This window comes from Urocampus carinirostris, chromosome 3 (genome assembly GCF_059441175.1).
Source record: "Urocampus carinirostris isolate Australia breed hairy pipefish chromosome 3, RoL_Ucar_1.0, whole genome shotgun sequence".
NCBI classification, from domain to species: domain Eukaryota; kingdom Metazoa; phylum Chordata; class Actinopteri; order Syngnathiformes; family Syngnathidae; genus Urocampus; species Urocampus carinirostris.
The window spans coordinates 44,372,976-44,396,008 of NC_142351.1; the positions used below are offsets into that span (position 1 = coordinate 44,372,976).

Here is a 23,033-nt window from a genome sequence, read left to right on the forward strand (position 1 = left end):
ATATGATTCTGACCGGCGACGTGCAGTTAGGGTAGGCAGGTAAGGCTGTGCCTCACCTGTCATTAAATGCTCATATTTATTCAGTGTTACGGTTATTTTTATTTATCAGAGTTTATAAAGATATAAACTCGTTGCCGGCGGAATTATTCAGATAAAAACACTTATTGAGTTTTGACCTCCTTCGCGGATGAAGCGAGCACGGCCCAGTCGCCATCTTGCCCGGGTCGTCCTGACAACATCCGGTCAGTGGGCGTGGTTTCTTGACGTCACACATAAGCAGGAAATGGAGTCACACATGAGTGTCATATTACATTACAATGAAAATTAGACTGAAAACGTATTAAAAATATTGGAATTAGACTGAATAGAAATAGACTGATCTTTGAAACATGACTGTGTGTGAGATGATTACTTGTATATTGGGAATATAAAAACAGGTTAATTTCATAGCATGGGAGTCTGAGATATACACAACTAAAAATAGCTAACTTTACATTATTTGACTTCAAGTTTAGGATTTTATTCTTCAAACCACAGCATTTTCACAGTAAATGATAAAAATAGTTAATACAATTACGTAACATTTTACTGTGCTTAGAGCCTCTGAATGAGGTCGGGAAGTATAGAAAGTGCTTCCTGAAAAGGAGACACTGGAAATGCTGGAAACTTTTCATTCCCCCAGTCTTATTTTAAACAATGTGTTATATTTTACTCAGCCTAAATACATTTCATCCTCTGGATTATTTGTATAATGCAGGATTCTTAAACGAAAAGAAAATATAATACACAAGGCCCAAACAAACGGACTGAGGGATAGCTTGTTCCTCAGCTATTGACACATTCAACCACAGTTTTGGAACACAATATCCCAGTTGTGTATAGTTTTTTTTTTTTTTTTTTTTTTTAGATGTGAATACTTTATACTAGAAGTGAATACTTTAGAGTTATGTAATAGATTCAGTGTTTGGTACAACACCGTTATAAATAACCTCGTTACGGGTAATCTAACTAATTACTTTTTTCCGCCGTAACAATGCCTTTACTGTTACTGATAGTCAAAAGTGGTTTGTTCCTTTGGCTGCAGAACTCCAAAGGCGGCGTATCCCCGCACACCTGACACTGTTTTCAGCGGATCGGTTTTCTGCTCTCCTCGAATTGTTTACGTCACATCTTGTCGGATCATGTCAAGTCATGTTTATTTGTATAGCCCTTAATCACAAATAGTCTCAAAGGGCTGCACAGACCACAGATTATTACAAACTACAGACTATTATTACACCATCTCCTGATCTAAAAGCTACAACATGAGGAAAATGAAGAAACCTTGAAAAGGGACCGCACATGAGGTAATCCCCCTTCCAGGATGACCAGGCTGCAACGAATGTTGCAATAATAAATAATACACAGATGTTGTAAACATGAAATATGGTTCCTTTATAAGGTATAGAACAGAAGTGTATCATGTCATCATTTAAAATAGAGACTCATACAGTTAGATAGCGATTAAGTATACAGTATATACTAAGCGTCGAAAGAAAAGGCAAATGAGGGCTGAATCCCAAAAAAAGTGAGCCTTATATTTGACCTTGCTGTTGTTATTGGTGAGACGACCAACTTGTGTCGTTCGCAAACTAAACGTCTCTTTTAGCTGGCTCTTTGAAATGAACAAAGTAAACCGGCTCCCCACCAGGCACCATTTTTCTCATTATTGCTCAATATGAATTTTGGGGGGGATTCTGTGTTGATGCCTTTAAATGTGCTGAGCAAAAAGGCATCAAATTCTTTCGTATTTTATCTTTTAGGTATAAATATTTTAATTTTATTTTATGTGTTTAGCAGTGATAAGTTCCTCATATAAAAATGTAAAGCGTATCCTTATTTTCTTTTATTTCTTCTTTTTGTTATCGTATTTATTTTTTTTTTGCTTCTTGTTTTCCATTTTTCCCCACTCAATTTATTAAACTCACTATTTTGTTTACTGCTGATTGTTATTCTCTTATATTGTTTACTCTTAACATTTTTTGCACTTAATGTGTAGGATAAATCTGTTGCTTGGGAGGTGCAATAAATATTACGAAGACACAACTACCCGTCTGTTCTCTATTGAACTGACTCAAATACTGCTCAAAGAATTTCCAATTTTTTGACTTACAACAACAACTTATTTTTAAAGTAACATAAATTGTTACTTTCCCTGGTAACCACTACTTTTACTATAGAGTTATTCAGTTACTAACTCAGTTACCTTTTTGAAGAAGTAGTAACTATAATTACTTTTTTGAAAGGAGCGTGCCAAACACTGATTTTATTTTACATTTGTATATTTCGACAACTGGAGTACAATTGTAGCAACGTAATAATAATAGAGGAGATTCTGATTTTCTACACTGTTGTTTTGGCTGAATTATTTCCCATTACAACGCCGTACAACGTGTCACTGAAAGTACAAAGAGTCTGAAAATGGGATGAAACCTAATGCCTTTTCCTAGGTCATTAACATCCCTCGTATAGGGCGCTCTCACCGCCGCAATGCATGTTATCTTCCTGTCGCATCTAAGGGAGAGCAAATGTGGTCGGCGATGATCAATTATCGCTCTATGAAGGTAATATAATACTAAAAAAAAACACCATTCTTCACACTTTTTTTATTTTAGAAAGACGGTTTAAGCAAAAAAAGGCGACTTTTTTTCACTTTTTGTGTGGCCCTGTAATTGTCTTGCCGATTACTACTGTATAGTATAAAGTTATCTCCAAGAGATTAAATTCAACCGGTAGTCACGTTAGATTTTTGTCCGTAAAGGAGCTGCAAGATTTGACAACTGAAAATTCACTGAGGTGGGGGGGGGATTTAGTAAGGTTTATTGCTCTATATTCTTTATCAATTATCCATTATCTGTTATCGGTCAAATCATAATACGCTACAAAGCCAAGGGGCCGAGACACTTGCTCTCAGCCAAGAGGCCGAGTCAAGGTCCTAGCCACAGGACCAAGAAGCAATCAATGCGTATTGCACCGTCCCCGGAGGTACTGCAATACCGGGCCGATGCGTGGAGTGGACAGAGCAAGCTCTTATTCCATCTCCGGATTGCAAAAATCAAACTGACACATACCGACAAATTCAGAATTTAACAGTCACATGCCACAGCATTTAAATGTTCATATTCGACATTTGCCGATACTCTTAGCCGTGTATATCAAGTCAAGTCACATTTATCTGGATAGCCATTAACCACAGGCCACAAGTATGATACTTACAACATTTCCTGATCTCAAAACTTACCATGAATATCAGCTTGTGTTGATTAAATAATAAATCAAATGAAACCAAAAAACGCCAATAATGCACAATCTCAGACTTTTCTGTTTTCAAAATAAAACTAGTCGTTTTCAAAGTAAATTCCCTCTCAGTAATTTATTTTCTGACGTGGACAAACATAAGACATTGCATAACCTTGAAAATGGCCTATTTTCTAGAACTTTAACACTTATCTCAAGCGCTAAAATGAGGAATGTTTGAAGATGTTTCGACCATTCAAGTGCATAAGAAAAAACAAAATGTGCCTTTAAACTAAAGCTAGTCATTGGATATTATCTCGCAGACACTTACTTATTTTTTTTCGCTGTGGAAATTAAGTAACTAATGAAATATAACCAACTCCAGTCGTATTGGCGAAAAGTGACATACGAGTGGTTACAAAACATTACCGTGCTGTTTTCTGTTGGTATTCATTGATATTCTTGATGTATCACTGTATTGATTTACTCCAGAAAATACATGTATAGTACTAATTTACTAGTATCTAAAACAAAACAAAACGACTTTTGAGATCCCTTCCACTGTATTTGTATCACAGCACCTGTTAGCAACTTTTTAGTGATGAGTCGTTCGCGAACGAAACGGCTTTATAAGCCGGCTTTTGAAGTGAACGAAGATAGCCGACTCCCTACCGATAAGGGGATGTCCCCTTTAAATATATCTCTATCTACCTCTTTCTCTTTATTTTTTTCTTTCTCTTTTGCTTCTCTTTTTCTCTTTGTGTCTTGTTCTCTCTAACTTTCTCTTTCACTCAATTTTCCCTCTGTCCTCTTTCTCTCTCTTTTTCCTCTTTCTCCTTTTCTCTCTTTCTCTCTCACTCCCTCACTTTCATGTTCTCTTTCCTTTGCACTCGCTTTCTCTCTTTTTGTCATTTCTCTCTTTCTCTCTTGTTCTTTCACTCTTTATCTCTCTTTTTTGTCCCATCCATTTTCTCTAAAGTCTCTTTTTTCTCTCTTTCTCTTTGTCTCACTCTCTCTTTCTTTTTTGTCCCTCCTTTTCACTCCCTGCCTCTTATTTTCACTCTCTCTTTCTCTTTGTCTCTCTCTCATTTTCACTCTCTTTATCCCTTCCTCTCTCCTTTCCTGTCTCGTTGTCCCTCTCTCATTTTCATTCTCTCTCTCTTTGTCTCTCTTTCATTTTCACTCTCTTTCTTTTTGTCTCTCTTCTTTTTACTCTCCCACTCTTCGCCTCTCGCTGTATCTCTCTGCCTCTCCTCATGTAGGCGATCGTGACTGGTCAATATGATCGGCATCATCTCTATACATCGCTTGAACGTTACAATTGGGTAAAAGTTCAACGTATATTGAAACAATTGAGGCTAGATAGATAAGATAATGTTATAAAACATTTTCAAAATGAATGAATTCGTTGCATTGTGATTCATTATTATTGTTAATGTCTCATTAAAAGCAAACAAATCCCAAGAACCGTTTAGGAGCCAAAGGAGCCAGTCCTTATCAGCGAGCCGAGCCCAAAAAGTCGCTTCTCTAAAAAGACCCGAAATTCCCATCATTAAATTGGTCGATGGCGTATGGTATAGCGTAAGCCTTGCGTAATAAGTGATGGCCAAAGTGACCAATCACTAGTTGGATCTCTCTCCTCAGCATTGTCGACCAATCACGCAGACCGTCTAAATGCCCTTCCGCGGGTTTACAGTCTTTGATTGGCTTAACACATTAGTGAGGCGGAGCCAACTAAGCGAGAGGAAAAAGGAGGAAGAGAACCGTGTGTCATTTGCAACTCTCACCGCAACATCACGACACGCCGTAATGCCAGAGTAAGTCCATTGCGCTCTGGAAAGGCTTAGCATTCGCATATTTGTATGACTATTTGATGAATTGCCTTTAAATTTTGTCTTTGGACCATGACGTTTTTAGTGGGTGTTTTCTGCGTCGGAGTACTTCAGACAAGATTTTAGGCAATTCACTTCCTTAACATTTTTACATTGACACAATAAACATTCAATTTTGATTGGATATTTTTTGACGAGTACCACTTAAAAGATATCTGTTTTTCATGTTTGATGTGTTTTGTTTATGAAAATATAAGTGTTACCATTTATGTATTTCCTCCTCGCAGAGCAGACATCGCACTCATTGGTTTGGCCGTCATGGGCCAGAACCTCATCATGAACATGAACGACCATGGCTTTGTCGTAAGTTCTTATTTAGATTCTCTTAAAGCCCCAATGTTTAATATTTGACCACTAGATGGCACTGTTATCTAATGTGAACAGAAACCAGTGCTGCAGCAGGCAACAACACAACAGACATACATAGCGGCGACTAAAGTAGGGAATTCACTCTGTAAAAGATAAACAAATTTCTCCACTTGTGTTTTTTTTTTATTAGAATTGGTATGATAGTTTATATATTTTTTGCCTAGTACTGTATTCATAAAAAAGTAATATATATATATATATATATATATATATAATAAATGAAAGTTTTTTTGTACCTCCCAGTAGGCACTAAATATTACACAATGTCCCTTTTACATGCTTCATGTAGATATTGCTTGGGATGGATTCAATTGGCTGTGCTGGCATAAAGGGGCAATGTGTAATAGTTGACCACTAGATGCAGGGTTTGTATGGAATCTTGAAGTCCTTAAAAATGCTTACATTTTAATATAGTGTTGTCAAGAACTGAAAAGTGTTTGAATTTTGGGTGAAGTGTGTTTTAATTAAATGTCTAAAATTGTTGCCATGTTTCTCAACAAGTCTGCCTTAAAATGATGTCGACACTGCTCTATGGTGGCTTCGATTTGCCGTTGACTTCCCTCGTTATTAACACCAGCTGGCATTAGTTTGTATGGCATTGTCTTATGAAGCATCATTGCTTCCTTTGGGTTGCGCCCAAGTGGACAGGTGCATGCAAAACTTTTTTTTGTTGTAAGCGTGCATTGACGTTGGTGACTTTTTCATCCGCGTTAACAAACGCATTTTGTATAATACGATCACACTTTATTGTTTAAATAAACGCGTTATATAGACTAGGATCTCCCAATTGTTATAATTAGCTCGCTTTATTGTTTTAATAAGCATTTTATATAAAATACGATCGCTTTTGTTGGAAGCGCAGCAGAATGCACGTTCACGCGAGGGGGGGAGGATTTACCGTTCGATTACGTTCACAACAAAAACAAAGACGGAATGGTTTAAGCTGTATTACATTCCCAACAAATGCAAGACGAAGTGGTTTTGGTTATATGTTCGTCATTACATTCCCTAAAAGTGAGATAAAACGAGGTAATAGTGGTTGTAGTAGCGAGGGGATGCAAATCTCGGCAGGGATGCATTTCTCGGATAACACCGGGCTGTAGAAATCATAACCGCTCAAGACACAGTCCCATGAAGATCAAGATTTCAAGCTATGGCATCATTTTTATTTTATTATCTTGACAAGAAATGTCAAGAAATAAAAATGGATTAAGACGAGGTCACTACGCTGACAGGGATCCATGTTCACCCCCTTGACGTCTCGAGCACAACTGACGTGTGCTCGGCAAATCGCGCTGTATATACGCGGAGAAAGGCGTTTGACTGTCACACGCGTAACACGCTAATTTCACGTAATAACACCGCGATACAGGCGCAGAACATGCTATTACCATGCTCCATCCACGATTACCCGCTGAAATTTCCCGTCCTACCCATGTGTAACCACGCCCTGGCCGCGGCCAGAGCACGTCGTTCCGCGTCATTACCTCGTGTTGACCACGTGTGCGGCACGCGGTTTAACACGTGCTCAAACTTTTGAGCAGCTCAAAACTTTTTCGCGCGGCCAACCGCGTGTGAATTTCCGACCGCGAGTAAAGCACTGCTGTATCTCGTCTATATGGCGGTCTCAAAACGTCCAACAGCGTCTGCTTCACGGCCAGAAATTTCTGGCCGTGGTTCAGCCTCGATACTCTCGTGAAAGGCTGTGTACCCGCGCTCTGAAGAATTGAGCAGCGCAAAACTTTTTCGCGCTGCCACCTGCGCGCGAATTACCGACCGCGTGATATGCACTGCTGTATCTCGTCTGTATGGCGATCTCAAAGCGTCCAATAGCGTCCGCCTCACAGGCAGAAATTTCTGGCCGTGATTCAGCCGCAAATGTCTGTGTGACCGGCCCCTATAGTTCGGAAAATACGGTACTTTGATCCCAAACAAAAAGATTATCACCACCCTCGCTTTGCTTGTGGGTGAAAATAAAATGTGAAACTCTATGATCAAAAAAACCCCAAACACTTTCTTAAAGGAGTACTGATTCCTGGTGTGTGATGCGACAATAAATCAAGATCGTCTCAGGGGCCTTAGGAAAACCTTACCACTTTGACATATATGCTGCAAAGAAACTTAATACTTTAGGTTCCTGCAATGAATGGATCTTGATGTGTGTTGATCAGGTGTGTGCCTACAACCGCACCGTGTCCAAAGTACATGAATTCCTGAAAAACGAAGCAAAGGGCTCTAAGGTGATTGGTGCAGAGTCACTGGAGGACATGGTGTCCAAGCTGAAGAAGCCCAGAAGAATAGTTCTGCTGGTCAAGGCCGGACAGGCCGTGGACGACTTCATTAACAAGCTGGTCGGTCTTGCTACACCGTTTGAGCATCTCCTAAAGTATATTTTGATTCGTTTCGGTTTGAAACGTCCTTTGTTAGGTTCCCCTCCTTGAGGCTGGAGATATCATCATCGATGGTGGCAACTCTGAATACAATGACACAACGGTAAGTGGAAGGAAAAATCTTGTTGGGCCTCAGAAACGTAATTTTCTTTTGTGTCCCACAGCGGCGCTGTAAGAGTCTGAAGGAGAAGAACTTGCTGTTCGTGGGCAGTGGAGTCAGTGGCGGTGAGGAGGGGGCACGCTACGGACCCTCACTAATGCCGGGAGGTCATCCAGAAGCCTGGTGAGACATTAAAAGGCTTCCAGTGGAATACATGAAATCCGTTGGCTACATTTTGTCGTGTCGAGGTTATGCTGGGCTGTTATCACATTTATAGTGTGTCCTTTCAAGCCTTTTCATTAGTGGGTAATGAAGTAATTACAGCAGAAAATATTGTTATTAAAAACTTATAGAACGGAGTAATAGGTGCCAGGAATGAATACGACAGGGGCCTGTGACAAAAACATTCTCAAAACAAAGCTTACTGTACTGACCAGAATTTAGAAGCCCGTACAATCCCAACGGCCTGTACACATGCTGAGTCATGCAAATGATCTTAAACTCTCCCATTCCTTGCGCACATGACAAAGTAAAAGCGAGGAGACAAAGTATTTCTAATTCTACTTTAAAAAAATCGTTATACATACCAACATTAGTTACTAAGAGTGGTTCATAATTAGCTTTGGGCAGACATTTATCAGACTGATACCAGCCTAATATGACGCCAGTTTTCGGCTCGATAGGAAAAATATACCCGATTGCTAGTCATCTGTTGCCACAATAACATACGTAATCAGGCGACACTACTTGTTAGTAAGGTTACAAGCATTTATGTATTTGTATTTTTTATGTACTTTTAGCAATACTTGCTCTCCTCTCGATCACTTTGTCATGTGTGTGAGGGATGGGAGAGTTTAAGATTAGTTGCCTGGCTCAGCATGTGTACTGGTTGTTGTGATTGGACGGCCTTCTGAATTTTAGTCAGTACAGTACATTTGAGTTTTGTTTTAAGACTGTTTTTGTGGCTTTCCTGCATATATTTGAACTCACTCCGTGCCATAATCCATCCATCCATTATCTGCACCGCTTATCCTCAGTAGGGTCGCGGGGGTGCTGGAGCCCATCCCAACTATCTTCGGGCAGTGGGCAGGGGACACCCTGAACTGGTTGCCAGCCAGTCAGTCGCAGGGCACACAGGGACAGACAATTCGCTTGCTCGTTCACACCTAGGGACAATTTGGACCGGCCAATTAACCGAACATGCATGTTTTTGGAATGTGGGAGGAAACCGGAGTGCCCAGAGGAAACCTATGCAAGTACCAGGAGAACATGCAAACTTCACACAAGAGGTTTGATCTCATGACTACAGAACTGTGACGCACACGCGCTAACCACTGTGCCGCCGTGCTGCCATTCGGTGCCATAATGTATCCATATATTTTCAGAAGCATTGTCCCTGATTGCCAAAAAAAATATATATATTTTTTTAACTATTCTAAAGTCTTTGGTGCATGTCTTCCGTTAGTATCTAGCCTCTGGGAGTTATGTCAGTATGATCAATCACTTTCACATGGCAGGAGTGACTTTGACAGATCATTGTTAAAACTTTGTGCCTAGTTTTCGTGTATCCACCATATTACACCGTATGGCAGTGCGTAGGCGCCGGCCCATGTGCCGAGTACACGCAGTGTGGTGACAAAAGCGAAGATATGTCTACATATTGTTAAGCCTTCAAAGCTTTATTTTTTTCAAAAAAAAGATGACAAACTGTTTTTTTTAATTGTCAAGACAGAAAGGGATGTCATTTTGTGCACCTCTGTGATCGGCATGATGATCTGAATCATGTGATCATATCACTTGAAATATCTGGGGTTGATTTTATTATTATTATTATTTTTTAAAGCACCTAAGTGTAAGTGTTGCTTAAATGCATCCTTTCACTAAAGGACGTTTTTTTCAGAAATTTTCTCGGAAAACTAGTGTTTTCAAGAAACTTAGCGATGTTCATCTGTTGTTTACTACACGATGTTAAAAGCCAGAAGCACACTTTTTCCTAATGCAATAATTAGTGTTCTTTTGTGTCCTAGGCCTATATAGCTAAAGAGCTACATTTTCTGTAGGCTTCAAAAATGAGTCCAAATGACTAAAGTTGGCTGGCACTGGGACTTTCAATTTGAAAGAAACGTTGGACACTGAAAGAGTTAATGACAATTTAATTATTATTGACTGCTGTGCTAGTTGATTGAGATTGACAGCTGCTGACACAGTCTGCAAACAAGTGTCTTAATCGCGGTACAATGTGTTACTTTTCCCCGCTGATATGTTTTTAAATGGAAGGTGCATGGAGCTTTTAACTAAGTGGGATCTGTAGTCCGGGATTTGTAGTTTAGTATATAAATGACATTAAACATTGCTTGTTCGTCCTCATCTGTTTTAAAGGCCTCACATCAAAGAAATCTTCCAGAGCATTGCTGCTAAAGTGGGAACAGGAGAGCCATGCTGTGATTGGGTGAGTGTCACCACTTGACTTTCTGGTTGTGACATTTGTTAGCCGTGATTTGACTGTCTTCGCCCTCGCGCAGGTGGGAGATGAGGGAGCGGGTCATTTTGTCAAAATGGTCCACAACGGCATTGAGTATGGTGATATGCAGCTGATCTGCGAAGCGTATCACCTGATGAAGGACGTGCTCGGGATGGATCACGACGAAATGGCTAAGGTGAGCTTTCGCCGCGAACGAGACCTTTTCGTTCTCCCACCGGTCGAGCAGGAACGGCGCTTTTCTTTCAGGCTTTCGAGGACTGGAACAAGACCGAGTTGGACTCGTTTCTCATCGAGATCACGGCCAACATTCTTAAGTACAGAGAAGCAGACGGCAAGCATCTGTTGCCCAAGATCCGTGACAGCGCGGGCCAGAAAGGCACAGGGAAGTGGACGGCCATTTCAGCCTTGGAATACGGCACTCCCGTGACTCTGATAGGTAAGCAAGTGCAACTTTTCCTTGTTCGTTTGAGTGCTGAGTCACTGGCCAATGTGGCAAGTCACTCCTGTTTCAACATGCAGTCACAAAAAACAGAACAGGAAGTGGGAAGTCTGCTGCGCAACGTGACAACAATTGTGGAGGAAAAGAAAAAAAAAATCACACTAGACTAACCTTGAGAGCGAAAGCAACATGATACTAATCTCCAACCAATACGCTGGATAATGTTCACGCCTTGGCAAAAAAACGAAAGGACTTCATGAAAGTCCTCAAAACTATCTTGCAAGTGGCACTGCGCAAACAAATAGTTTGGCTGTTATCAGTGGATGTCAGGGAGACAATTCAAAGGAACATGCTCGATTTGTGTCTGCCCTTAAGAAGATTGAAGGCTTTTCCTTCTCAGCTCAGGTGACATAAGGAGGATTTCTCAGTCCTTTGACTTTTTGCCTGAAGCTTAATCAATCAGGTGTATTACAATTATTGTTTATTTTTTTTAGAGTCCAGTCAGAATTTATATAATGCAGTGAATTAAAGTTTGAAATACTTTGATTAAATAAATCTGAAATTGGATTCAATAAGTTATCCATACATGAATACACTACTATTGCTTTTTTCAATTGTAATAATCAATTTGACCATCCAAACTGTAAAATGACAAGTGTCCCAGATTTCCAGAGCAACTATTTGGGATTTGCTTTTGAAATAAAGCAAACAAAAATAAACTTGAAGTTTCCCCTTGTATCTTTACATCTTTTCCTTCATGGCCCACAAAAGAAAAAGTTGACGCTTCCAACTAAAAATGATATAGATACTAATATGTTAAGTGTGTTCCTAAAACAGTTTTTAATTACTTCATTTATAAAGAAATTCGTCACTCCCCAGATTAATGACACCTAAAAGTAGTGTGCTATTCTGCAAGTAACTATTTAGTTCCAAAAACGATATATATCCTCATTGAAGCCAACCCCCTAAACCTGCTTAAAAATAGCCAGATGATAATAGAAGATAACGTATACACCAATCTGTGGAAGCAGTAAAACCTTCATATTTTCTGGCTTGTGCAATCTTACGATCTTGCAAGCAAATATTTAGCCAAGATGCTCCATATCCATTTGTCCCTGGGCTTTTAACCACTTGAATATTTTCTTCTCCATTTCTGGCTACTGTCAGAGAGGTTTTTTTGTTTCTCCAGACATGGTGTATTGCAAAAATACTTTTACTATACATTCTGTACTGATGTTTTCCTTGCTGATTTATTTGTTTCTGTATAAGCCACACTGCCTCCTCACGTAGTGCCAGTGCCTACCATTTGCTCTTATTGAAACACAACCAAATATGCGCATATGAACGCACCCCCTAATTTTTGTATTTCATTGTATGGTTGTGCACGGCTTGCGTGCAAGTGTATATACAGTAGCGAGAATATCTCAATGAGGAGAAATTTAGCGATGTCTTACTAGCGCTACTGTATTTGGTTGTACTCTGTAGGTAAATGTAAACAACCCACCCTTGCAAGGAATTTGCTGGTGGATTTGGGGTACACGAGTTGGTGGTTATAGAACATTGTAATTCACGCCATACTTTTATAAGTAGCAGAGTAACGCAACACCTAAAATGCTCTGAATAACACATTACAGTGCAAGTAATTTGATTCCTTTGCAACACAAAGTGCTTGACTTAAAAAAACTTGACTGTTTTTATTTCAGATTGCGTCATTTAATCCTTTTCACAAGCATAATACATTTCAAGCAAGAGATTATATCGGATACGAATCTTTTTAGGCTTGCTGTGTAGTTTTGTAAGTCCTGCTGACAAATCAAGGGGGAACGGAGGTTTATTGATATGTGGTCTGTGCAGCCCTTTGAGACTCTTTGTGATTAAGGGTTATACCAATAAACATGACTTAATTTGTCAAAGCATTAAAGTGATTCAAGTGCATTTTGTTAAGCCGAAGTGATTTGAAAATGACATAATAATCTAAGTGTCGGTACACTTTCCTCATCCACATCTTGCTTCCTCCATAACCTGTTTTGTAAGTTGACAGGAAATGGAAATAAGATCCTCTCCCTGGCTCCTCCTCCTCCTTTTGGTTTGTGATCCGAATTGTGTACACACCAGACTGTCTTGCGTTTCCGTCTCTTCAGGTGAGGCCGTTTTCGCCCGCTGTTTGTCCTCCCTGAAAGACGAAAGAGTGGAGGCCAGTCGCAGCCTTTCAGGGCCGGCGGGGATCAAGTTCAGTGGGGATAAGGCCACCTTCCTGGAGGACATTAGGAAGGTAGCACGACATGCAAATACTGTCCTGGTGACCCATGCAAAACCCAAATCGAAGCAAGTTTTTTTTCTTGATTTCTGATGTTTTCTATATTAAACGGGTATGTCATAGTGGTACCTCTACATACGAGCTTAATTCGTCCCAAGATCGTGCTTGTGTCTCCGATTGCTTTTGTAACAGGCACATTTTCCCGATAGAAAATAATTGAAAACTAATTGATTAGTTCCAGTTGTCCAGAAGCATCCAAGTTAACCCTAAATAGCCATAAAACACACCTTCCTGATCACTCAAAACACATTCAAATAATAATTAAACATAAAAATAAAAAATAAGATATTAATGAAACATAATGTGAGTGTATTATGAGTACTTAACATGGAGGGAGTCGGCAGTTAATAATGTAACAGGTGTATGCGTGGTGCAGGATAGTGGGGGATGAACGCATGTAAGCACTTATTCTTCATGTACAATTCAAGTTACTGTAACTTTAAAGTAATGTACGCCTATTTTTTAGTATAATATTTATTATTGTTCCTTCATTTTAACGAAGCAAAGCGCTGCAAATTAATCTTCGCGGCTTTGTAACCTGCACTCACTGCTCCAGACCAGTCGGAGCCAATCGTCTTTCTGAATTTCTCAAAACAGCCATGGCGGAAATTGAAATCCATTCCGATGGTACCCGCTGCTGCTTCGGGTTGTAGGTTCTTGTAGACAGCAACTTTTGCTCTCTGTGACTGTATCTCCCACGAGCTCCTTTTTGCGTATTTACAATAACAAAAGTCTCCATCTCGTCAAGAATAGTGGTTTGCAATTTTGTAAGAACAGTCATGCCCCTCGTCGCTTTTATAGTCTTGGTGACATTTTTCTGCTTCAACAGAGTACAAACAGGCGTTGTTGACCGATTGTACTTCTTGGTCACACCAACACCACGCTCATGATTGTCTATTATTTCCTGCTTCATTTCAATTGACATCATCCTCATTTTTTTCCCGGAACTCATGGCTACGATCACACGAAGGAGATGCAAGATGATTAAAAAAAAACTTGCGGGTTCATATAAGCAAGAGCGGGGGATCAGGCGTGTGATGGTGGGACACGTATGCGCAAACTGGGGCCTAGTGGTAGCCTCTGTGAATGCTTGTAACTTGACGTTTCAGTCGAACGTCAAGCAAGATTTTTGACGTGAATAATTCTCGCGTTTAGAGGTGCTCTTATATAAAGGTATGACTGTATGAACCAAATCTGACGTTGGCAGGCGCTGTACGCCTCCAAGATCATCTCCTACGCGCAAGGCTTCATGCTGCTTCGCCAGGCCGCCAAAGAGTTCGGCTGGTCGCTCAATTACGGCGCCATCGCTCTGATGTGGAGAGGAGGCTGCATCATTCGCAGGTACGTCAAGCCCTTAACATTTTACTGTGAGAGGTCGCCAGAACTTGTTTTCTTCCCGTCAGCGTGTTCCTCGGCAAAATCAAAGAGGCGTTCGACAGGGACGCAGAACTGCAGAGTTTGCTGTTGGACTCTTTCTTCAGTGACGCGGTGCAGAATTGTCAGGTATGAGGAAGCGCTACGATGCAATCGCCATGGTAACAAAGGGACAGCAATTTCCTCTTTGAATGTGGAGCAACACCGGAATTTTTGTTGCGGTCTTTTGAAATCACAACGGATTCGACCGGTTGAGTGATCACTTAATTGGGGATAATGTTGTCAAAGGAAATGTGCTCATTATTTCCATCCCTTAAGCAACCGTTCCCTCACGTTGATTCGAGTTGAAGTAGAAAGAAGTTCGACATGTTGTCAGTAACATGTATATCCTCGTTTAATTTATTGGCCACCCTTACACGCAAAAGGTCCCCCTTCGGAGACCGGGTGGAAACAAGTGTTGGCCTGGAAAGGGATGGGCGCCATCAGGCTCTACTTGCCTAAGACACAACACAGGAAATGGTGCCCCTTTGAACCTAGTGGTCAAAGAAATCCAAATTTCGCCTCATTTTAATGTTTTGATAGCTGCAAAGCAGAGTGCATTCAATCTTTCCTTTTGACTGCTGATTTTTTGCTTTTTGTTTTACTTATTTTAATTGACAAATTGGTTGAAGTAGAATTGTAAATAGTTTGTTTGCATTTGATCATTTATTTATAGCACTGAAGAGTTAATATTTCTAAATTATATTATATTGTTTTGCATTTTCAGAGATTTTGTGTTGCTGTTCGACTTTAAAACGTCTAAAACTGTTTAGTATTTTACAATTTTTTTGTAGATCTGTGACTATTTCATGTGTTTTCAGGGATCCCCTGCGAAACATTTAAAACTACAAAATAATTTAGTGCATGATGTTTTTTATTAATAATAATCTATCATTTAAAAAAGAACAAATAACTGAGGAGTCATTTAGATGCCTCATTTCAGTGAGCTGAGCCTAAAAAGCTGGTTTTCTGAATGGAGCTGTCCTTTTGGCCGCAACTAGTAGGGGCGGTGATGCTTCGTCATAATTACAAGCCAAGAGCTGCTGTGTTGGCGTCAGTTTCATGCAGTTTTTTTCTTCATTTATTGCGTGGCCTATAGTCAGACTGCCAAAAATCTTGGCAATGGCAAAAATTTCAAGCATTTCACTCAAAATTCAAGCATATTCCTGACCTTGTGATCACCCCTTTAGATCATACAGCCTTGTACTGTATCTCACTTCTGCTTGGAATATTCTGTAATAAAAACCCTGACGGAACCGCTCAACTCCAGCACTGCTTAACAAGTTTCACGAGTCAGACGTTAAACTAACACGTGTTCTAAGTGAAAGACCATCCTTTTTCGATTTCAATAAATTGTATCCGTATTGCTGTGGTAGCACGCTCACCTAACATGCGAGAGGTCCCTGGTTCGAGACTGGGTGGAAACATTTGATGGCGAGACTTGCCCAAAACACATACAACTCCAGTGGTTAAGGAAGGAACCCATTCACCCATATATCATATACCGTATTTTCCGCACTATAAGGCGCACCTAAAAGCCTTTATTTTTTTCAAAAGCTGACCATGCGCCTTATAATACAGTGCGCCTTACTTATGGATCAATATTAAGTCGCAAAGTCTTGCAACTAATGCAGCAGCCGACGACTAGATTTTCCCCCGAACGCAAAGTAGTCCGCAGTGTATGCTGGGATTTATTTACCGGCGTTTCATCGGCTAACCAATGTGTCAATCATCATTTGAATCGATCACTATTGGCTAAAGTTATTCGGAAGTAAAGGGGGCGGGTCCTTTTGGTCATTTACAGGCTCGCATAGGCTAAAGGCGCAAAACAAAGCCTGCAATTGGCCGAAAAAGATGAATGTGAATAGCAAGTTGGGTTGATGGCATAGAGAAAACAGTATTTTACTATTCTGTATTGTATTTGTAAATATTTGACTCACCTGGATTTACTACACTCACGGATATAAGAAGACCATGGTTGCACATTATTATTGAACACGACTTCGGTGAGCTACTCCGGCTATATATTTTCCCTGTATCTTGTTTCAGACTGAACTCGATGTTTCTGTGATAAGCGGTGCAGATAATGGCTGGAATGGAGTGTCTATTTTTAAATTAAACTCAATTCCAAGTGTTTATTGTCGTATGCACAGTAAAGTTGCGAGCTAAAAAGAAAATAGAAACTAAGGAATGGTTGGCATTTCTTGAATCCCAAGACTTTAACCTTCTGAATGATATTTGGAACGATGCGTTTGAGTGACATCGTACGGCCACCACATCCGCACATGTCTACGACACGTATTTGCTTCTTTGCAAGCTTTGGGAATGTTAAAAGGGTAATAAGTTTGACTGTTTTGTCGACGTTCCCATTGTAGCGCCTTATAATCCGGTGCGTCTTATGTATGCTAAATATAGGACCAAAAACTATTTTTTCGGGGTGCGCCCTATAACCCGGTGCGCCTTATAGTGCGGAAAATACGGTAGTCTAAAACTCAATTGTCGTTACATCCTTATTATGGGGATGTTTGCATTGATTCAGCTTCGCAAACTAAAATAATCATTTTGCTTATAGTCAAATAAATTCGGTTATAGTCCACATTCATTTCTCCATTTTACTCCCTTCTTGTTAATACTTCCTTTTGTTTTTCCTTCTAGGAGTCGTGGCGTCGGGCAGTGAGCACGGGCGTTCAGCACGGCATCCCCATGCCTTGCTTCACTACCGCTCTGTCCTTCTACGACGGTTACAGGCACGAGATGCTGCCTGCAAACCTCCTCCAGGTAACAGAGCCCGTTGATTACAAACAGGAAAAAAAGAAACTCTGGGTCTAATTTCGAGAATAGTTACTCTAAAACAGGGGTCTCAAACTCAATAAACCTGGCGGGCTTTAAAGCGGAGTCTGGGTGAAGCTGGGCCACATCCGTTTGTTTTTGTTTTTAACGGGAAAAGCTCTGATAGAAAGAAAACGATATTCACAATATCCTCATTTTTTTGAAGACAAAATCGGATGAAAAAGATGACATTTTTAATTATAAAAAAATCCACCAGAAGTAAATACCCAAAATAATACAAAACTCAATTCCAATGAAGTTGGGAAAGTGTGTTAATTGCAAATAAAAATTGATCCAAGTAAATTGCAAATTCTTTTCAACCCATATTTAAATGAATGCACAGCAAAGACAACATATTTATTGTCTTCACTCATAAACTTTATTGTTTTGGGAGAAAATCATCAACTCTGTAATTTGATGACAGCAACACGTGCCAAAATAGTTGGGACAGGTGTCAATAACTACTCAGAAAGTGGATGAATGGAAATCAACCAACTATTTGCAGGTGAACAGATGAATTAGCAACAGGTGAGAGTTGTTACTGGGTATAAAAAAGGGAGACCCGAACAAGCTAAGTCATTCACATGCAAGGATGGGGCGAGGTTCACCTCTTTGTGAACAACTGCGTGAGCAAATTGTTGAACAGTTTAAAAACAACATTCCTCAAAGTACAATTGCAAGGAATTTAGGGATATCATCATCTACAGTCCATAATATTGTGAAAAGGTTCAGGGAATCTGGAGAAATCACTGTGCGTAAACGGCATGGCCGTAAACCATTATTGAATGCCCGTGACCTCCGAGCCCTCAAGCGGTACTGCATTAAGAACCGACATCAATGTGTAAAGGACATCACCACATGGGCTCAGGAACACTTTGGAAAACCACTGTCAGTCAATACAGTTCGACGCTATATCCGTAAGTGTGGGTTAAAACTTTATGTTGCAAAGCGTAAGCCATTCATCAACAACATCCAGAAACGCCGCAGGGTTCTCTGGGCCCGAGCCCATCTAAAATGGACTGATACAAAGTGGAAAAGTGTTCTGTGGTCTGATGAGTCAGTTTTCCAAATTGTGTTTGGAAATTGTGGACGTCGTGTCCTCCGGTCCAAAGAAGAACAGAACCACCCAGACTGTTATGCACGCAAAGTGCAAAAGCCAGCATCTGTGATGGTATGGGGGTGCATGAGTGGCCAAGGAATGGGTAACCTGCACATCTGTGAAGGCACCATTAATGCAGAAAAGTACATTCAGGTTTTGGAACAAAGTATGTTGCCATCCAAACAGAATCTTTACCATGGGCGCCCTTGCTTCTTCCAGCAGGATAATGCCAAGCCACACACTGCACGTCTCACGACAGCGTGGCTTCGTAGTAAGAGGGTGCGGGTGCTTGACTGGCCTGCCTGCAGTCCTGACCTGTCTCCCATTGAAAATGTGTGGCGCATTATAAAGCGCAGAATAAGACAAAGGAGACCCCGGACTGTTGAACAGCTGAAGCTGTACATAAAGCAAGAATGGGAAAGGATTCCACTATCAACGATTCAACAACTAGTCTCCTCACTTCCTAAACGTTTATTGAGTGTTATTAAAAGGAAAGGTGATGTAACACAATGGTGAAGAAGCCCCTTTCCCAACTACTTTGGCACTTGTTGCAATTATAAAATTCTAAGTTTATCATTATTTGCTTATGGAAATAAAGTTTATGAGTTTGAACATGGATAATCTTGTCTTTGTGGTGTATTCATTTAAATATGGGTTAGAAAAGGTTTGCAAGTCATTCTATTCTAATTTTACTGACATTTTAAACTTTTTCCCAACTTCAATGGAATTGACTTTTGTACATAAGAAAAACAAACAAAGAAGCCACATATAATTGACTAGAAAAAAATCTTTTTTAGCTCTATTGCCCATATCATTTTTTTTTAAATTACCGCATTTTCCGCACTATAAGGCGCACCAGGTTATAGGGCGCACCCCGAAAAAATAGTTTTTGGTCCTATTTTTGACATGCATAAGACGCACCGGATTATAAGGCGCTACAATGGGAACGTGGACAAAACAGTCAGATAGTTCAGTCCAACTTATTACCCCCTTAACATTCCCAAAGCTTGCAAAGAAGCAAATACGTGTCGTAGACACGTGCGGATGCAGTGTCCGTACGATGTCACTCAAATGCATCGTTCCATCATTCGGAAGGTTAAAGTCTTGGGATTCAAGAAATGCCATCCATTCCTTAGTTTCTATTTTCTTTTTCGCTAGCAACTTTACTGTATATATGACAATAAACACTTGGAATTGCGTTTAATTTAAAAATAGACACTCCATTCCATCCATTATCTGCACCGCTTATCACAGAAACATCGAGTTCAGTCTGAAACAAGATACAGGGATAATATAGAAATCCGGATGCAGCTCACCGAAGTCGTTGTGTTCATAATAATGTGCAGCCAATGTCCTCTTATATCCGTGAGGGTAGTAAATCCAGGAGAATAGAATACTTACAAATACAAAATAGTAAAAAAATGCTTTCTGTATGCCGTCAGCCACGTGCTATACGCATTCATCTTTTTCGGCCAATTGCAGGCTTTGTTTTGCCGTTTAAGCCAATGCCAGCCTGTAAATGACAAAAAGGATCCGCCTCTTGCCCTCCGAATAACTTTAGCCAATAGTGATCGAATCAACTGATGATTGACGCGTCTTTTTTGGCCAATTGCAGGCTTTGTTTTGCCGTTCAAGCCAATGCCAGCCTGTAAATGATAAAAAGGATCCTCCCCTTGACCTCCGAATAACTTTAGCCAATAGTAATCCATTAAAATGATGATTGACACATTGGTTAGCCAATGAAACGCCGGTAAATAAATCCCAGCATATATACTTGGCGTTCGGGGAAGATCTAGTCGGCGGCGGCAAGTTAGTTGCAAGACTTTGCGAATTAATATTGATCCATAAATAAGGCGCACTGTATTATAAGGCGCATGGTCAGCTTTTGAAAAAAATAAAGGCTTTTAGGTGCGCCTTATAGTGCGTAAAATACTGTAAACATGACTGGAACAGTGAATATGAACTGTTCTCAACATGTTACTTCGTGCTCCTAGAAAAACAACCCCAAAAAGCAACCACAACACAAAGAGTAAACATTAAAGTGAGAAACGTTTGCATTGACCGAAAAATGAAAGGAACAAAAATATAATATGTAAACATTTGAAAGATGTACTGAAACGTATGAAAAACAACTTTAGTAACTCGGCTTGCACGTTTGAGACCCCTGCTCTCAAGTATCAGAATTTGAATGGTCTTCTACGAGCTGTGATTGGGAAGCAAGGCATCCAGCCTCCCGTTATGCTCCAAGTACCTGTAAAGACAAATCACCTTAATGACCCTTTGCACACACGTGACGACACCATGACGGACGGTAGTAACCCACAGTAAACTGTGGACGAGGCCAGTAAGTGGTAAACAATCACCACAACAACAAAAAAGCTATACTATTGCACACCAATGGCAACGATGAGTCAAAGGTGTATTGTCCAGCTTTCGGATGAAGGTGGGTTACCATGTAGAAAGCACAAAGAACGCTATTTAGAGAAATCGAGGATAGCATTAGCAATGCTACCTAGCGAGCGACATATTCACACATCGAAACAAATCGTCCGGTCTGCTTGACTTCAATCCACATCATCTGTACCACTATATTGTAAGAGAAGAATCCCCATTCACCAGGTCTGATCTGAATGCTTCTAAAAGTCCGGACGCTTACCAGTTCTTCGTAGCCGATACGTTTTTTTCCGACAAATTCCTCCATGGCGTAAAATGTCCCCGTTGCGCCAACGTTACTAAAACGACTATGTATCTAAAATTTTGGGGAATGTAATAGAACAGTAACGCATGGGGCATTTGGCACCTTGTATAGATATCACTTTTGAGCATGTTGAAAATATTTATTTTGCCGAATGACTTTTCTCTTCCGTTGATAATTTGGCAGTTCATTTCGACGTAACGAGCTTCATGCGAGCGCACATATCAGTTTTCAATCTTTGTGATATTCAGAAGATTGCCGTTTTGAATCCCTGGGTAATCACAATGAATGCAGCTCTTACACGTAGTAAGAAAGAGCAACTGTAAGATGCTAACAAAGCTAGTTACCACCAACTAACCTATTATATTGAGTCTTTGACGTGACTCGTTCCTACTGCAAATCAGACAGCTTGCCAATGTAAATGGTAAAAGGTGGCGGTTGTGTTCTTCTGTCGGGGTTTTTGGTATTTTTCAATTCAACTGCCCTGCGTTCAACTGCTTCTTGCCGTCTGCCAGAGACGTCACGTGCAAAGGGTCAATGGAAATCGCAAAGCAGGTGCTCTGGAGCCGTTGGCGTCGGCCATGTCATTACCGTTGTGTTGTTGTGTTCAGGCTCAGAGAGATTACTTCGGAGCTCACACTTACGAGCTGCTGTCCCAACCCGGCCGCTTCATCCACACCAACTGGACGGGCCACGGAGGAAACGTCTCGTCTTCTTCCTACAACGCGTAGCCAGCAGAAACACTTCAGACGCAATCACTGCATAAGAGGACACGTTACACATCCCAACTGCAGCGTTGTGACTTGTCCCTACTAAAGTAGAATTGTTGAATTTGTCTTGTCGCACTCAGGCCAGGGCCTGCCGCGGTTTAAAGCTCAACGGTTGCTTTGTATGGCTAGAGAGAGGCTAAATAAAGATTTCAATCCCTTTCTAATTAGCTTGTACGCTCTTGACTTACAGGATTCACAAGTGTTTGTGTGCACGTACTGGGGTCGGACATTTGTAAACATTGACGTGAAACAGACGTGACACCGTATTTTGTAACTTCAAACATTGAAAGAAAATGCTGCTACTGATCAACATCCCAGTTTCCGCAGATTTCATTTTTATACCAGCACAGTTAAATTAAAAGTGGAAACGGTCAGAAGTTTTGCAGCAAGGATGTCAAAGTCACTTTGGCTCTGGGGCCGAATCTTGACTTTCTCGTGTGGGCCAGTAAGTCAACTCAAAATTGTTAGCCGTTTTTCAGTATTGTGTATTATCATTAAGCCTACACTAATAACCTACCAGCCCTTCATTATTTGTATTAATATTTGCTTCTAAAAAGAGTTGCCAGTTTAACAATTGAGTGAATGCATTTATACCCCTGGAAGAACTCAAGCGCTACACAAACGCAACACTACCCCCTAGCGGCCAGGGAAAGCAACTCGCATTTATTAAAATTTTGATAAAAATGAGATTGAGATCCGCTGGCATACTCATTCATGGAGAGTCGGATAAAATCCAATGGACGTTTGACATGCATATTTTAAAGGTTGTGCGACTTTCTAACAGCACGGACACACAAAACCGTTGCGATTGAAAAATTTTAGAGATTAAGTTGAACACATTCGGGGCTTCAACATTCCTTATGAGAGTCCGCTCAAAGCTGAGAAACAGTGTGATCACCCATGAGATGCATTCATTTCTGAGACCAAAGTACAGAAATCATGCTACAGGTTGTTAAATTACG

The 23,033-nt window shown here is 40.4% G+C and overlaps 1 protein-coding gene and 1 pseudogene across 1 annotated transcript; one reads left to right on the top strand and one right to left on the bottom strand.

The window, feature by feature from the left end:
• Positions 1 to 3,002: 3,002 nt before the first annotated feature.
• LOC148369810 (U2 spliceosomal RNA) lies at positions 3,003 to 3,126 on the bottom strand (annotated as a pseudogene).
• A 1,820-nt stretch (positions 3,127 to 4,946) lies between these two features.
• Positions 4,947 to 22,235, top strand: pgd (phosphogluconate dehydrogenase). The gene is made up of 13 exons (XM_088332021.1): positions 4,947 to 5,093; positions 5,396 to 5,471; positions 7,709 to 7,888; positions 7,965 to 8,030; positions 8,092 to 8,210; positions 10,407 to 10,476; positions 10,550 to 10,684; positions 10,756 to 10,945; positions 13,090 to 13,220; positions 14,473 to 14,606; positions 14,669 to 14,768; positions 17,334 to 17,456; positions 21,913 to 22,235. The coding sequence occupies exons 1-13, from the start codon at positions 4,951 to 4,953 to the stop codon at positions 22,030 to 22,032; spliced, it is 1,587 nt and encodes a 528-aa protein (XP_088188147.1). The 5' UTR covers positions 4,947 to 4,950; the 3' UTR covers positions 22,033 to 22,235.
• Positions 22,236 to 23,033: the final 798 nt, after the last annotated feature.